This window comes from Pseudopodoces humilis, chromosome 5 (genome assembly GCF_049639895.1).
Source record: "Pseudopodoces humilis isolate 2021_Gansu_Grassland_sample_001 chromosome 5, ASM4963989v1, whole genome shotgun sequence".
NCBI classification, from domain to species: domain Eukaryota; kingdom Metazoa; phylum Chordata; class Aves; order Passeriformes; family Paridae; genus Pseudopodoces; species Pseudopodoces humilis.
The window spans coordinates 41,280,491-41,298,512 of NC_142204.1; the positions used below are offsets into that span (position 1 = coordinate 41,280,491).

The window sequence follows — 18,022 nt, forward strand, 5'->3', positions numbered from 1 at the left end:
GAAATTTGTACCTTCTCTGTCACACTTGCAGGGATTATATTTGGGCTAAATTCAGTTGACAGCTGTATAAAAGGGATTAGTACTGTCACTGCTCATCTCTTGGGGTTAACTTTCACACATGCTAAATATGAGAGATAATTTTTTTCAAAGCTTGGACCAGTTTTGCATAAGCCATTTATCTTGATTTCTCTTAACCCTGAAGCTGAGACTGCAGTCTGCAGCATCACAGTCTAAAGATGTGGGATTTACTGCATTACTTTAAGCACATAATTTGCTTCACTGTAAGCATAAGGAGAACTTTTATTTGCATGTAATTGGCATTTCTGTAAGGAAGAAAGGGTTTATTTTAGATATGCTTTCAAAAGTAGAACTTCAGGAAAGAAACTGAGGAGGAGAGGGAAGTAGTCTTCTGTTTTCTTCATGCATCCTTGTCATATGCATATTCATTTAAAAGCCTAAAAGAAGACAAAAATATGAGGTCAATTCAAATTGAGCTTTTGGTTGGGGTTTGGTGTAGTAGTAGTAGTTGGTGGTGTAGTAGTGCTGAGCTTGTGGACAGAGTGAATATTTCTAAAACCCAGATGCCCCTTGCTGTAGCAATTAGAGGCAGGTTGCTTTTCCTTAGCTTTTCATCATCTTAACTGGAATGATTTCTGTATTTGTTGCATAACTCTGTGGGGACAGTTGAATCTCATGTGTAACCATTTTATCAGACTGTGTCTTGCTGTGGTGCCATCCTTATGAGGGATGTCATGGTAAAGATTATATTCAGCCTCACATGCAGAAGGTGGTGTACAGCTCATGGGAACTGACATAGAAGTGGCTGCTTTTCCTTTGCATTAGAGGGAAAGGAATGGCAGAAATTTGGTTCCCATCTTGAATGTGAGATCTAGGATAGATGCAAAAACATGATAAAGGATATTCCTGTAGAAGGGGTCCATTTGTTTTCACTACTATTTAGGGGATTTTAAGTGTCTTCTGCTTCAATTTGAAGCTGCAAACATATCACACCAGCCAAAGCTGGTAAGCATTAGCAACAACATAATAATGTTAGAATGTGGTAACATAATATTATAACGTAGTAACATAAGGTAAGCTTTATCAGCAAAAAAAATCTAGAAAAATCTAATAATACATAAAAATCTCATCGTTTTTGTGCAAATGTATTCATCTGGAGGGTGACTTTACCAGACTGAATGTGCTCTATTCATATAAGAAGCATAACCTGAAGTACTTTCAAGGCAACTTCTTCCTGAATACCATGGAAATAAGTTCAGGCCCATTTTCCCCAGATTAGCAGGATTTGAGAACTTAACTATTGGAGAGAAGAAGAAAAAGGTCCAAGTGTGTTAATGGAAACTGGACTAGAGGGACTCGGGTCAACACAAAGTTGTTTATTCTCATTGTCTTCTGGGTCTCTTGCTTATATTTCAGCAAGCATTGAACAGCCAGGCAAAGTTGCTTTAAATATGGATGATGAGCAGTCTGACCTGGCATTCTCTGCAATTGTCCTTTGTGGGAAATAAATGGTGGTTCTCTTACAGTTTCAAATTAATCTTTGCTTTTGCAACCTCTTTCCCCATTCTGATAGCTAGACAGCTGAAGAAGTGAGGAAGAAGAATTTGGCAAGCCCTATTGCCAGCTGTGGCTGAGACTGCTCAGCTGTGAAGTGAGGCCTTGCTTAACCACCTTTGTATCCCACTGCTCTGGATCAGCATCTGCTCGGGGCTCACTGTCCCTTGGTTTTCTTCTGCAATAGCTGCATGCTAATTATCAAAAAGAGCTGCCTCCCCCTGTGTAATGCTCACAGAGCTTGCTCATTCCTGCAGTGACCTACAGCTGTTTTGTTCCTGTCAGTCACTTAGTATTTAATCTTTCTTTGGAAAGGGTAGCTGGGTGGTGTGCTGCATTGTAGCATTTTGGGAATTCCATACAAATAACATCAAAGGGACTTCCCTTTCAAGATGTCATTGGCTTCAGCCCAAAGACAAGCTGTATTACCAGGTTGTGATCATTTACACTGAACATTACACTGAAGTGTGGTAAATTTCCAGCATAAATGCTATTCTACTTTTATACTTCGCCTATTTTAATCCCATATTTAGTTCTTATTAGCTTGATGGGTGTCATAGCTTCTAGCTGGGCCTCAAAATGAACTTGGCCTACTATACCAGTGTAATTGCTCGTATTTTTACAACACATCATGCAAGATTTCATGGCTAAATATTCACTTCTTCCTTGATTAATAAAATGTAAGTTTTATTTAACCCCATGGATTTAGAGAACTGATTCATGTCTGGCCTCAATTTCTGCCTGCAGTGGACAATACTAGTGAGTGCTTTGGTTTTGACATGCACAATGTTACAGTAATGAAAGAATGGAACTGTTTAGGCTGCTTGAAAAGCTGCCTTTCATCTGAGGGAGGAGGTGAACAGCTAGAAGAAAATCTCTTTCAAGTTGATTGCCAGTGCAGAAATAAATCACATGTGGGTGAAAGGGAGGAAACAGACACCTACCTGGAAATCTAAGACTGTAAGTGAGATGTCACAAAAAAAAGCAGTGGCATCTACTCACGTGCTTATCCATTAAGGCGGAAAAAAAATAAAAAGGTGGGAGGTTGAAGTAAAGCCAGCCACACTTCTGTGAAAGTTGTTTTATTTATGTTATCTTTAATCGTCTTTCTAAGACTGTTGAAATTATAGCACAAAACTAGGAATGTATTGTTTGTTGTCTGTACTTATAGTATTCATTCATGAGGGTTACTTCTGTGTTACTAGTTGGGTTGGATGCAAGCTGGTGTCATGCAGCTGTCGAGTGGTGTGTGAGTGCCACAGCTGGTAAGAAGAGAGGCTGGCTGTAGCTCCTCTGAGGGGAGAAGGGCTTTGTGCTTCCTGATGAATGGATTCATTCAGAGTCAAAACAAATACAGGTGTCCACTCCTAATCTGAAACCCCAAAGGAAGGTAGAAGTGAAAATTGCAGTGTACCACAAGCTGCCTATGGATATATCTTTTTATTTCTAGCTCTTCTTTACTTGCTAGCCCTGAGGAACTTTTGCATTTGTATTGGATTAAAATTTGTGGAGCAAATGAGCACGGGTTCCCCAAGTAAAAACATCTTTTAGGGCATGTTACAAGCAAAGTTCCTTCACTGCAGCTCATAAACTGTTTGAAGCTTCTATTGTGGGCTATATTTTTCTCCAAGTGGGTAAGGCAGCTGCATTGGGGATTTTTTTGGTGGGTAAAATTTTCCTGCTGCAGCACAGCTTGGAATTGTGGGTGACTGCAACTTAATGTAATATCAAAGAGTATGGTATAGGAACAAATAAAACACTCAAAGAGAATATGCTGGTATTGATGCAAAAAAAAAAAAGAGGAATGAGTAGAAATGCTTCAAAAGTCTGAAGCTTTTATTTTTGGTTTGTGTTTGTTTGTGGTTTGTTTTGGATTGTTTTGGGGTGTTTTTTGAAACTATCAAAGCCTGTTTTGGATTTGTTTACCAGGCCTGTTTTGGTTCTCTTAAGATAAACTTCGGATTTTGCAATCAGTGATCCTGGCACAGAACTTTGAGCTCTGCTTGTTGAGAGAAGAATAGAAGAACAGCGTGACCTGCATTTCTATCTAGTTAGATGGGCTTCGGGGTCTCACGAGATACCAAGAGAATCCTAATTGTGAGGCAAACAAACTAGCTGGCTCCTATCTGGTGGATTTGCTTTTAGCTGAGGACATGTGTAAGACTAAGACTCATGAAATAATATAATATCCATCAAGATTGATGCAGGTACTTCAGCTATGACCAAAGCCCACCAGCTGACTGTGCAGGCTTCAGGAAGCTCCAGTTTGGAAAGCAGGGTAGGTTTTTACTACTCTATACCTCAGACTAAACTTTAGGATTTTTTTAATTTGTTTGACAAAGTACAGACAGCAAATTCTGTAAGAAGAGGGACATCTGATCTCGATATATTATTTGGATTGAACATTACAAAAGATTGGGTAGGAGATATATGGGTATTGGGGAGAGGAGGAAAAGGATGGCAAGGAGTTGATCATCAATAGGTCTGATCAGTGTCTTGAGAAATTTGGAGGAGAGAACAAAAGGAGGAATTCATGTGTCTAAGTAAGCTAGAGAATTATGTAGGCCTCAGTCTTCTAATTTTAAACTATTTTTTTCTGTGCATTATTATACATATTAACGATAAAATGAAATTGAAATTATTGGTGCTGTTTTATAGCATTTTGTTCACTTTATTATGGACAACTTATATTTTAAGTTAGATAGAAAATACACAGGGGCAATCTTTGGAAGCTGAGGTACTTCATCAGTGGAGGAGGGGCAGATTATTCCATAAAAAATTCCAGAGGTCTAAGTTAGAGTTGCCTTTTGGTGATATGAATATTTTGTTAGTACTTCTTTGTTATTTGTATAAGCAGCTTAGATGTGATTTTTGTTCCGGTAAGTTGCAGTCTGGGAGAGTAAGGAGAAAAACAGGGGTGAAATCAGCATTGGAAAGCTGGTTGAAAGAATTGCCTGGAGAAGGGATTTGGGAAACTGCAGAAAGAAAAGAATTTCAAAAGTCAGCAAAGACAGAGCTGTTTGAAGCTGACTGGATGTTACCAGCTTCTGTGCTTGGCATCAGGCACCAACACACAGTACAAAATTTGAAATTAAAAATCATGGGGCTTCACTGCAGCAGTTTTCCAGTACTTGCCTGGGAGATGGGATATGAGAGTAGAAGATTGCCTGTGTCAGGAAAAAAACAGCTTTTGCTGTCTAGACCCTGTATTACCTGATAGGATCCATAAGCACCATTTTGACATTATGATAATTTCAGGCCTTCACAAGGAACAAAATATACTTAATCCTTTGATGAAGAAAGAAAAACTGAAATTCTTGGAGATACAGTTGATTTCTTGGAGAGCACCATTCCTCCCTCCTCAGTACACTGACACCCCAACTCCCATGTCTACTCAGTATTCAGTCTTGCCAGGTTCCTTTTGATCATATCCTCTTCTGGCAAGGTACTTGGAACACAATTTCAACTCCAGGTGTTTTGTGATAGCTGATTGTCAAGCCAGTCTGTTGGGTCACTTTGTTCTCATAGTCTTTCTAATGTGTTCAGTGCATTGACAAACTTTCTTCATAAGAGCTTTATAAAATGATAATATTGTGCATTACCTGACATGTCATTAAATATCAGAACATCTTCCACCATGCAAGTCCTGAAGTCCATCACTAAGCTCAGAAACCAGGGCAGCTCTAAGAGTTCAATGACTTTTGTAAGGAACATAAGTGGTAGGAAAGCAGACAGGTTTGTAAGGAGTAACTTTTGTCTCTTACTTGTCTTCTGCTTCTTTTTAAAAATAGGACTGAAAACAGCAGCATCAGTAAGGAGACTGATCAGCTAAACTGAATATTGATTAGTTCCTGATGTGATAAAACTACACTTTCTCTGCTACTGCAATATTTTAATCATGTTTGTAGCATTTCAAACTGAACAGGTCTTGGTCAGCTGATTTAAATGCTTCGGCATTTATGATTTTGTCATGTGTGCTGTCTTCTGCCCTTCCCCCCCCGCCCTGACACTTTCCCTCCATTTTTGAATACATGCTTCTACTTTTCCTAATGTCAGGAAAATGAGAGCTTTTAGACTGGAAGCTTACTGCATCTCAGTATTAGATCTGCAATTGCCTAAAGGTTAAGTACTATAGGGAATGAATGGTTAAACTGCTCACAAGTGCCTTGCAACTAATTGCTGCTTCATCTCTGCTCTCTGTGTTTTGCAAAATAATTTTATCCACAATTAGCGTTTATTTTCAAGACATACTTGCAAACAAGTGGTGGTATTGTGCATACAGGTAGACTGCAATGTGTAGCATTTAGCACTGTAAGGAAACTCCTCATTTCTGAAAGCAGTTAACTGCAGTGGACATACATTTTCTTTTTAAAAAAGACTGCTTTTTCTATTCAGAGGGAGGAATACTCATTTGCATGGCACGGCATCATATTGCTCCTTGGAAGTGAAAAAGAATGTATTACCTTTAAGCAGAGCTGAAACAGACCTGGTATTTCAGCAAGAGCAAGCAAGCGAGGATTCCCTGCAAGCCTTCCTTTGATTTTTGTTTTCTTTTCATTTCAACAGCCTTTAGCAAGTATTTTCCTATTGTGTAAAGTTTTACTGTAATGAAAACATTAGAGTTCAAAAGTCAGGTATGTCTTGAACTTGCCATCAGGATCATGATGTGCCTTCAAGCTGTTTTAGTTTCTGGGGAGGCAGCAGTTGTTTCTAAAGACTTTGTGTGCCTGATATGAAACTTGGTGCTTATCCAGTAGTGGAAATACTGTCTCTGAGTATCGGTCAATTTGTTGACCCAAACTTTACAGTAAAGAGAAGTGGGTGTATAGTGTTTGTGGAAGAAGACATGCTTGCATAAAGTCACAGTGTCTCTGCTTGCTTTGACCAAGACATTGTTCCGTCTTGCATAGATTTTCCCTGTGTGAACTCAGGGCTGTCAACTGATGCAAAATTGGTCAGTTTGTGATGAGATTCTCATGTAAAAAGTGGAAAATGTGTTTGAGCTTGACTGTTCTGAGACTGATGATAGTAACCACAGTATTTTGGTTAGCACAGGCTTCTGATTAAGATCTTAAAAACTTGGTAGCATAGCTGTTATTTCAGCCTCATGACTGATCAAAGGGAGGAAGCTGTGGTACAAGTCTCAGAATGCCTTTGACTGTTAAAAGCTTGTACTGAGCTCTTAGTGCTGGGTTTTGCATGCCTGCAGCTCTTAGTGCAAATCTGTTTTCTGCAGGGCAGGTAGGACAGATGGCTTGAAGTAGACTTCGAGAGGGCAGGAGGTTATGTTGTGCAGTACTAGAGGGATGTATTTAATATGCATCACTTCATCGCTGTGGTACAAGCAAGCTTGTCTTGCCTGTCGGAGACAAAGCCTTTGCTTTGTATTTCTGTCATAGCATTTCTAGTATATGCCATTTAACAGACTGCCTTTAGCAGTAACAGCTTTGTAGATTCATAGCAAGCATTTTGTTTGTGCAAAGACTTGGAACTTGACAGAATGCACACTCTTAGCCAGCAGATTCATTATTTATAGCAGAGATGCTGACAGGTAGAAAAGCAAATGGGGGTCTCATGTTTCAACTGGGAGGCATATGTGTTATCAACTTCATCCATAAAGTAGTCCCTTTTTAAAATAGTATGGTATGCCTAGGGGTGAAATATGCTCATGGAACCTTTGGTTCTTATTCACGTAGTTCTGCAGGAAATGCTTGTTATGTCATGTGTATGTGTACAGAAATAAGCAAGTATACCTGTGTGTATGTTTGTATCTCTGGGAGGCAGTCAGGTATTTTAATTCAGTCAGTAATTGCAACATGCTGGACTCTGCTTCCATATATCTTGAGTTACATTGTGAAACACAGATGGGGGCTTCTACGATTTGCTGATCTGGTCACTGTTTTCTTTTTTTGTTTTGCTTTTTTCTTAGGGTAATAAATGCAGGGAAGAGCACGCACAATGAAGATCAAGCCAGCTGTGAAGTCCTCTTTGTCAAGAAAAAAGCTGGAGGCAGTAATTCTACACCAAACAAGAACTCTTCAACAAAACGGAGGTCATCGCTGCCCAATGGAGAAGGTCTCCAGCTGAAAGACAATTCAGTAAGCAGACTTGTGTATCTTGTCAGAGAAGAAACACAAAAAAAATATAAAAGTATGTAGGAATATGGCACTGAAAGGTGTTTTCTGAATATTTTGTATCTTTTCAGTTACCTCTTATTGATTATCTCTGCTTAAATGCAGAACATTTCACTGTATTTTTCATAGCTCATCTACTTAATTTTTTTTGCATTGAAAAGTGCTCCTTGCATCTAAGATATTTAGTTTAAAGATGGTCAAAGGGATGCTCCTGGATTTTTCTGTTTCATTTCTGAAATACAATGTTGAGAAATTTGAAGATGAAGACAAGGGCTGGAGCATGTCTTCTGTGAGGACTGGCTGTGAGTTGGGGCTGTTCAGCCTTAAGAAGGGAGGCCTCCAGGGAGTCCTTAGACTGGCCATCCAGTACCTAAAGGGAATTGGAGAGGAGCTTTCACAACATCCTGTAGTGACAGGAGAAGGAGTAAGGACATCAAACTAGTAGAGGGTTTAGATTACATATTAGGCAGAAATTCTTCATTGTGGGGGTGGTGAGGCACTGGAACAGGTTGCCCAGAGAAGTTTGGCCAGGTTGGATGAGATTTTGAGCAGCCTGGTCTAGTGGAAGGTGTTCCTGCCCATGGCAGAGGGGTTGGAACCAGATCATCATTAAAGTATCTTTCATCCCAAACCATTCTATGGTTCTGTAATTAATACAGAATTAATTTATACAGAAATAATTTATACATGGTGCCACAAAATGACAGGTCAACTTCCATCTGCTCTGAGTTTCGGCACTGTCATGTAGGCACATTTGCACTACATGGAGCTCTGTGGACACTGCACTGGCAGCTGTTTTCACTGTGCCTACACAGGGGTCAGGTAAAGACCTATATGAACCATGTAGGTTAATATAGGCTGTTAAAATGTGTCTTATATCTAAGCCACTAAACCTCATCTTCAGCCAACATTGGAAAGACACTGTGTTCTCTAATTTAATCAACTACTAAAGCAGGATAACCTTCTGGTTTATGCAGGTAGAGTAAGGTCATCCAGTACACAAAATTCAGTGATTTTTGCAGACTGTAGCTTCTCTTATTTGTGTGAAGTGTGGTGTATGCCATACACTTGTCTACTGGCAGTCATCTGCTATTTTTCATCTGTCTTGTTTCCTGACTGGCTAATTACTTCATCTGCTCTTCAAGCATGAGCTCAGTCTCCAGCAGTCATTGATAGTGTGTGTTCAATTCCAGCATTTCACCGTGTAATACTAAATGCCCTGTCTGAATGCTGATTATGATGTGAATATGCTGCATTCCTGCTGCTGGAGAACACAGGTTGTCCCTAAGTGATAATTAGTTTTTCAGTGGACTGTGTCTATTTTAAATCAGATGGTGGTTAGCAGTCTGCTTTAGTCTCTCTCCCAGAATTGGCTTGCTGTACCTGATGGCTGCAGGGTTCATTGGGGTCCTGAGAAACAAGTATTCCTCTTGTAATGTGTCCCTCCCAGCCTCTTGCTCCTCCAGTTCTGTTTCATACTTCATTGCTGCAGCATTTTCAAACTGACAGGTTCTCAGGGTTTGCAAATGGCTCTGTTCTTTCCTCTTTAAAATCTTTCTTTAAATCGTGTTTCAATTCCTGTGTGCTGATATTCCTCATTGTATTCAGACAGTCATGATTTCTTTTTTCAAGTACATTTTTGCAAACTTTTTGTGCCCAGGATTTGCCCAGAACTTTTTGTGCCCAGAACTTGCTGGGACTAGGAGCTCTACATATAGTCATGCAAAGCAAAACAGAATTTGTTTTAATTAGTTGTGTTTTTAAAAATCTTTCCTAGAAAGTCCATGCAACTGCCTGCTGTTGGTTTCGGAAGATGCTTGGTTTCAGGAGTGTATTTAACTTTTGTATGCATTAATTATGTTTCATGAAGCAAACATTTTGCCACAGTGCTTGTTTGTGTGTAGAAAATGCAACAAGACAATTGCCACTCTCATTGGTCCAGGTAATGGGTTTGTTTGACACTAAGGGTGACACTGTGCCATGCACACAGGCACACTGCAAAGACGCCTGTGCACACACCAGCCTGGGTGCACACATCTTGACGAGATGTGTGAGAAGAAAAGAGACATGAGATTTGAAGTGAAGAGATAAGAGATTTGGTCTCATACCGCATTGAAGTTCCAGACCTGTTGTGTGAGATACGTGGTCAGGGGCCTCTGCATCTGGGATATGGGCAAATGTAACTGTCCTGAATTTGTTTTTGCATATTTTGGAGGCTTGCATGTGACATAAAAATCTTCGTAGCATTGTTTCACAAAGCCCAATTAACTTCCAGTGTCAAAAGCTTCTCAGGAGCAAAAGCCATGGTTCATCACCTTCTTCAGAAGGAACTTTTTTCCAAACATTAAATAGTCAATAAGATTAGATTGCATTAAAAAATAAGGATCTAAAATAATTTTGTTATTGGAAAGGCATCTTAACTAACCTTGATATTATCCATTGTTACAGTTGTACTGTTGCAGTAATGTAATGGTAGGGTCAATAAACTGCATGTTTTTAAAAGCTGCTCTTTTTATCCATTTGATATTTCATGATTGTAAGTAAATATCTCCTCAGTAAATATCTACTTACAAAGAGTTTATGAGAAGAATCTCATGGAATGTTCTGATTTTTCTTTCTCTCTTTGCTAGTGTATTTCCTAGTTTAATTCTGTATCTTTCATCTTGATTTTGGAAGAAACAGACACTCCCTTTCAAGTTTCTTGAGAGAAACACTTAGTTCAAATCTTCTGTTCTTGATTCTATTTCTGACATATTTTGACCAAAAAGGAGCATAAGATCGAAAGTCAGGAGCCAGCTGATCCATATAATAGAGTATACTGTTTTCTAGTTACTTGTTACTTTGTTCTTTATATGTTCTGTTTTTATCTACAGATTTATTTATTTTTCTGCATGGCACTAGAATAAGTGCTGTCACACCTATTATTTAGTTGTGGAAAACCTATATTAGAGCACAGCTTGTGTATTTAATTCTGTAGTATATTTTCCCAAAACAGGCAGCATATTCCTGGAGAAAGTTTTCTACTAGAGGGCAGTCTTACACTAGCAGTTAGTAGGATTTTTTCCTTGCTACATCTTTTGGTGGTTGAATAGATCTAAAAAGAGGGAGGAAAAAAGCACATGTTTATGTTGTGTCATGTTTTTGTGTTTTTGTACTGTGAGGTATAATACCCCTCACACAGCACTGTTTGCAGATATTTTTCAAGGAGTATATGAGTTTCATGGTAAATGTGATGAGGGTGCAACTTAATTTCTATGAAAAAATTTAGAAATACTGGCTTTAGACATTACAGTGAATGATAGACTGTCATCCCATGAAATATTTAGTAAGAAAGCTAGAGGCTAAATAGTGTGAATACCTCACAGGGAAATCCCACTGTAACACACAATTTGAAATTGTCTGTCATTAAGCACCTTGCAGAAGGAAAAAGCAATGAGGCAAGAAGTTCATTGAAAGAATTTTTTTATAGTGTGGAGCACCAGGGAAATAGGCGCTGAAATTTAAACTTTATATAGCAGAATCCTTTTCATCATCCTCAGATTTTTCTTTTTTTCCCCAGACTCTTTGAGAATGGCATGTGCCATCTTTTCTCCTGCTTTTTGGGAAGTTTGTGAAACATCAGCTACATCTGAGACTTGTATGATTGTTGGTTAGTGCTAACCCCATCAATCTAGCCCTGTGCTTTGAAAAAGCAGCAGAAGGGAGTTGGAGGTCCATGTGTTGTCCACACAAGTTGACTGCCATTATCATGGTCCTGACTCTCCACATGGACTTCCAGGGGTGGAAAGGAAGAGGTGGTAGGCCAGAAATGCAGAAATGGAGAAGTGAACATTTCTTTAACCCCAACACACACAAAAAATCCTGGGAAGTCTATTAAATAGCATAAACATGGTTTTCTTCTTGAAAGGGTGGGTAATAAAATGAGAAGAGCAGTGAAAGGAAAGACTCTCTAAATTCAACCCTAAGTTAATTCTGTCCTCTTTTCCCCCATCCCACTCCATTGCTGCTTGATTAATCATATCTCCTGTCTGTCCCCATTCAAGAACATTCATGTTAAATAGCACATCTTTTTCATTTGTACTAATTTTAAATGCCTTTAACTACAGAGTACCTTCATGATGAATGCTGAAAACCATCAGCAAGCAAAATGGAAACCCTATGCCAGCATATTGTCATAGTGATAATCAGGCTGCAGAACTTAATGTAATGCATTATTAATTGTCATTGTAATGTGAGGATGCATAATTACTAATTCTGCAGTTTTCTTTGCCACAAATCTAGGATAGTGTGTGTGGCACAAGACTGGTAGCCTACCACAGGCAGCTGAACATACTTGTAACATGAGGAGGCTTTTCTCTGAGGATTAAGGTAGCAATTGCTGGTCCAGCTCAGATTTAATGAGAACTCAAGTTGCACTCTTAAGTGTTTTGTGACTGTAGTTCATATCTGGAATAATAATAGTCAGGGTAGGTTGTAGTTCCCAGAATAAATATTTAGTGGCAACTTCATTTATTTGCCTGTTTGAAATTAGCTCCATAACAACAATCTGAAGGTTTGCAATGTAAGACAGCTGCCTAGCTTACCTCAAAAGCATGTCCCAAATTGATCACTAGCTATTGCTAAGGTTTTTCCCTTTTTTTTTTCCTTCATATAATTGAGCTCAAATTATGTATATATATGCAGTTTCTCTCATGATTTCTTGTCTGTTGCTTGACCCAAAACTTTGCATGTCTTAATTATATTTTACAATTGCAAAACCCAGGAGAATCCTGAACCTTCCTGAAAGCTAAGTCAGCAGTTGAGGAGCCTGAAGCTTATTAAATTTCCTAGTACCTTCTGGAAATTAATTGTAAGGTCAGTGCAGTGAAGGGTTTCTTTCCTCTTCATGTTTCTGGTAGTTATTCAGCCTGTTGTTAGGCCAGAATCTTTTGAATGAAAATCTAAAATAAATCATTGTGGTGACTGACCACACTCCTATTTGAGGATTCTGTCTAAATAAAAGAAGAAATGAAGACTGGTGTTTGAAAGACTACTTTTGGCAGAATACTGACAGTGCTAGTAAAAATATATGTCCTGTTCTCTGAGTTTGCAGAATGTCAGTTCTTTTTAGGAAGAAGTTCAAGCTCCGAAATGTAAAAGAGGACAAACAGCAATGCAGGAACACATGAAAACAAGTAATCACTTGGCAGCTGCAGAGGTCGTCTCAGCTGTGTGAGGAAAAGCATGCACTTTTCTGTGCCTTTTGCCTCATCTGTGTGCCCTGACTGCTGGCCCTTGTTTGTTCACTGAGTCACTGCTTTAGTTGCATCTATTTTTAATTGTCATTGAATTGGTATGGTTTTGGGGAATTAATTTTTTTTAAATAGGAGCTGTTTTTATTCTCAGGGTGGGGAAAAATAGTTTGTTTTTTCTTCCTTTTTTAGACAGCTAATAGGTTATCTGTTGTTTTCCTCTTTGCTAGTTCAAAAGTAAATGGAGCTTTGTAGGAATACACAGAAGTTTTTCAAGACTAATATTTAGGTTACAGTAATGCCTGCAGATCCCAACTGAAGTTAAGGCCCTAGAGCATCTCACACAGAATGTCTGTATGAGAGCAGCATTATGGTAGTCATTTCCTCTGAGTGCTTAGAATACAGACTTCACAGTTATCCAGAGTGCTTCTGCTGTTGCTAGGGAGAAATAAATCTACTTTGGAATGAAATGTGCATAGTTTGAAAATGCAGGGGGTTTTCTGTATGCCCAATATAAGGGCAATTTAGAGAACTATCTTGGAGGTGTGCAGTGTAGATGTCTGAACTTAGCTGAACTGGAAGCAACATCCTCTTTGATCAAGAATTACTACGCCAAAAAGGACAAAATCAGTGGACCACCACTCTTGATGTGGCCATGCCATGGTGACATGTGTCAGTGAGTGTGTGAGAATACAACTCAGGTCCATGTGAAGTTCTCTGTCCAAATTAGTGCTGCCCATTGGCTTAGAGGAAATAAGTGGAAACATTTCAATTTACCTTTTTGTTTGGGGCTATTTTCATCTCTTTTAAAGCACTCCAGTCTCATCTTTATTTAACTCCCAAACTCACAGGAGGCTTGATCAGTGTAAGACATATCCAGCGTTGAGATCATAACAGAGTAAATTGTGTAAATAACTGTTCTTCTCCATCTTTTGAAAAGCTGCAACACAGACTTTGCTGGGGGATTTTCTTTGGAGAACTCATGAAAATGGAGTGCAGATTAAACTTGTTCAGTTATAAGTTTCTGTTCCAGTTTGGGGGCAAGGGGAGAACAATGACAAAACATCTTCTTCCTTTTCAATATTAAAATATTTCAGTCTCAGTCAGAGTTGAAATGCCTTGGGGATTTTTCCCCCCAAAGAGAGCACATTTCCAAAGAAGTAGCACCTTTAAAGTACATGAGGACAAAAACTGTGGAAGCATTATCCATGGTACATCATAACATGGATTTTGGCCAGGGAGACAAACTCTTAAGAGAAGAATGGGAGCAGAAGTGGTTTGATATACAAATCCCAGGACTCAAAGTGTTGTCATTTTGAATAAATAGTTTCAGTTCTCAGCTGAAACACTTTCACTTTGGAAAACTTGTTTCTGTTGGCAAAATACTTTACATGAATAGCCATCTATTTTTACAAGCAAGTTTTTAAGTTGCTAATCCTGTTAGCCGTTAAATATTACTTAGACAGATTTTTACAGCCAACTGTTGTGTGAACTTGGAGGGATTCTGGGCCCAGAGCAAGGTAGTACAACTGCCAGTCCTGCCTCCAGTTGGGAATTTTCACAAGAGGCTTTTTGAGGAATTTACCAGGCTGGGTAAGTGCAGGGGGAGAGGGGGGTAGTTTCTGGCTAAGGAACCGTGTACAGAAATGTGGACACTTGCTGGGTTTTCAGCATTCTAGGATATATCCTGCTTACTTTACTGTAGTAAGTAAACAGTACTTTAGGACAATACCCCCTTATCACAGCATTTCAGTAATGAAATGAAGAGTGCATGAGGGACTAAGGAATTCCTGTTGGAGGAGCTCTCTGCTGTGTAGGTGACTATGCTGTTGATGCTTTGGTTAAGAATATATTTGAACTTTACCACATCAGCAATGCTGTATGCAAAAAAAAATAAAAACCTCGACTTTTATGTGATTTTTATTATCATGGCACCTTAGTGGAGCAGCTGAAACAGCAGAAAGTAAAAGGAGCTGCAGTTCACAGCCCTGTCCGTAAATTTGAAATAGGCAGTGCTTTGAGGTGCTGGGATGCAGGTGGTACCTAGACTTTATGCTGATCTGTAGTGTGAGAGAGCAGTGTTCAGGTGAACAAAACAAATCACGTCTGTCATCCTAAATTAGACCACAGTGCGACATACACATGTAATTTTGAGGTTCTTTGATTGCAGTGAGATCTAGGTTACTCTTTCTTATTATGAGGTATTTTACAACAGTATAGCTTCATTCCTGTCCCTTGCAAAGTTGTTTCTTTCTAAATCTGTATTAGTCCACCCATGTCCAACTTGCAAGGCAGCCACACTAACAGCTGTTTCTGCATAGCTGGGAAAAGGTGCAGGATTAAAAGAAATGGAGGGGAAAGGAAAGACAGGAAAGACTCTTTCCCTATGCTGCTGCCAAATATGCTGTCATGCAAAGATGGCTATCATCAAGCCTTAAATGGTTACTTGAGGATTGCTAAATGAATCAAATTCATTTGGTGAAAATGTTGAGGTTAGTAAGAGTATGGCTCCTTGGTATTTTCCAGGCATGTTGGAGCTTGTGGTGCCCAGAGGTACTCTGCCTCCAGCCCTTGGTTAACACCCTGTCTAAGCAATAGGGTATCCCACCATTTCCAGTACTATACAGGAAACTTTTTAGGGGATTGTGAAGAACCAGGCAGTGAACAGAGGCTAGATCAGATGAAGTGCAGCTGTCATCCTCGAGGACCTCTGTGCTGGTGCTGTTTCCTGGGCTGGCACTGGCAGGGAAAGCCTGAGTTGTCCTATCTGCGATCATGGATGGACCTTATCTACCAATTGTGGAAGTGGAGCTCACATTTGTTGCTGGATGTCAAACTGAGGTCCTTTGTCTCATGCCTAGTAAAAAAAGGTCTGTTAAGTATGAGGTGCTGTCTTGTGTAGAATTTTGATCTTTCATTATGTATTCAAATGCTATTCTTCTATAAACTATGATGGCTGTAAGGTAAGAAAGATTGTAAGTTCAGCCTTTCTTATTCCTTTTTTTTTTTCTTGGTCTTTTTTTTTTTTTTAAGAGGTTAAGGAAAAGAAAACATGGTAGGAATGCGTGGTAAAAATAAGCATCTCTTCTTTCAGCCAGAGTTTTACTGACACTGTGGATATTTCTGCATTTCAGAAAGAATGGTACCTCTGGGAAAGTTTTCTGTGTTTCACCTGCTGCCTCTGTGCTACTAGTCACCTCGCTCACAACTGTGTAACAGTGACCATCTCTTTGCCTTCCCTTTCTCCCCCTCTTGCTTCTCCAGGACACTGATGGGATCAACCTGTACTACTGGTCCTTGTTTGATGGACACGCTGGGTCAGGGGCAGCTGTGGTCGCTTCCAAACTGCTGCAGCACCATATCCTGGAGCAGCTGCAGGAGATTGTGGACATCCTGAGGAACACAGCCGTCCTCCCACCCACCTGCCTGGGAGAGGAGCCTGACAACCCATCCACCAACAGCAGGACACTGACACGGGCGGCCTCCCTGCGTGGTGGTGTGGGAGCCCCGGGCTCGCCCAGCACACCTCCAACACGCTTCTTCACTGAGAAGAAGATCCCACATGAGTGCCTGGTTATTGGGGCCATAGAAAGTGCATTCAAGGAAATGGTATGTATGTCTCACAGCTCTGAAGTCCTTGTTGTTTACATTGAGTCACATGACCTGGAGATGATGATGATTTAGAGGGTTTTTTTTTTTTGTTTTTTTTTTTTTTCCTTTTCATTGCTTTAACACCATCTGAGTGTGAACAGAACTGTTTAAGAGCCTCAACACCTTACCAGGTACATCCCTGTGAGGCAGGAGCTGCATCTTAACTCCCAAGTAGCACTGTGGCAATGGTAATGAATTACGTGAATTTTTGATGTATTATGCTCTACTTTTTAATTTTCTTCTCCCCCTCCTTTTATAAGATAAAGATCAGTATTTTTTACCTGCCTTACAGTGCAGGTTTCAGCACTGGCAGTTGTTACCAGGCTGAGTATATGGGCATACACTTTATAAAGTCTTGTTGCCATACCAGAGCAGCAGCAAAGGCTGCTAGGTCCAATGACCCCTAGCTCACACAGGTGTTGGAGCAGCTGACTGTAGAGTGTCTGCCGCTCTTCACTGAGGCAGATTTTGTGGGTGAGTGGGGCATGAAGTTCATTCCAACCACCCACTTGATTTCTATACAGCCTGAACAACTGTCAGGAAGTCACGACCCTATGGGAACAGAATATCCATCTATTTCCCTATGGAAGCTGTTTTTTCCTCTTCTGTAGTGGATGTAGTTCCTCCTTCACAACTTCCCCCTTCACTTCTCCACATTACTGAAAGTCATTCTTGTCAGGCAGAGCAAAGATTTGGCCTGCCAGCAAGTACATGTGGATCAGGTATTGGGAGGTCTGATACTATTAATTTTTTTCTTTTTTTTTTTTAGTTTTGTTGCTGTAGTTTTCAGAAAAGCCTTATTTGAAAAGTACTTTGAGCATTTCAGTGTTTCCCAGTGGTTTTATTTGTTGTCTGAAAAGAAATATCTGATCATCGTTTTTCCTGATGTATGTGAATTTTGTCCAGTATATGCATTTAATTAGTGACAGTTGTTGTTACAAATAGTATTTCACTTTGAGTTCTGAATAACAATTATCTTTTGCTGGATTGTTCTTTCTTCCCAAGGAAGTGCAGGCAAGCAGACCCACCAACTGAGTTTGGACTTGCAGGTGGGTAGGTCCAGGAGCAGCATTCACAGCCGTAGCTTAGGCATACTTCAGTGGGGGTTGTCCAGGCAGATTTATGCACTGTGGGTAGTGGGCTCAGTTTCTGCTAAATGAAAAGAAAGAGGAGGATGCATTAAAATCTGTTAGTTTAGCACACCTTTTCAGAAAGGGAGGACTAGATTGCTCCCTTCTTCGTAGAGAAAAGAGAGAGAAGATGACTAGGCCCATGCACTGTGCCTGAGTTCAGAGCATGCCTAAGAGGAATACAAATTTTGTGCTTCACTTGGTGTAATTTTGAGGCCAGAAGTGTGCCAGGCTCTAAGAGTGTGACACGATTCTCTCCTGTTGAAACTGTCTCCAAGAGCAGGAGAGATGAGAAGTGGAGTTT

General features: G+C 39.8%; 1 protein-coding gene across 1 annotated transcript in view; it reads left to right on the plus strand.

The window, feature by feature from the left end:
* The window catches only part of PPM1H (protein phosphatase, Mg2+/Mn2+ dependent 1H), a 122,859-nt gene that overhangs the window by 47,523 nt on the left and 57,314 nt on the right, over positions 1 to 18,022 (plus strand). Inside the window, exons 2-3 of the mRNA XM_005519313.3 lie at positions 7,502 to 7,670; positions 16,202 to 16,546. Coding sequence (XP_005519370.1) covers positions 7,502 to 7,670; positions 16,202 to 16,546 — 514 coding nt within the window. The remainder of the gene's footprint in view (positions 1 to 7,501; positions 7,671 to 16,201; positions 16,547 to 18,022) is intronic.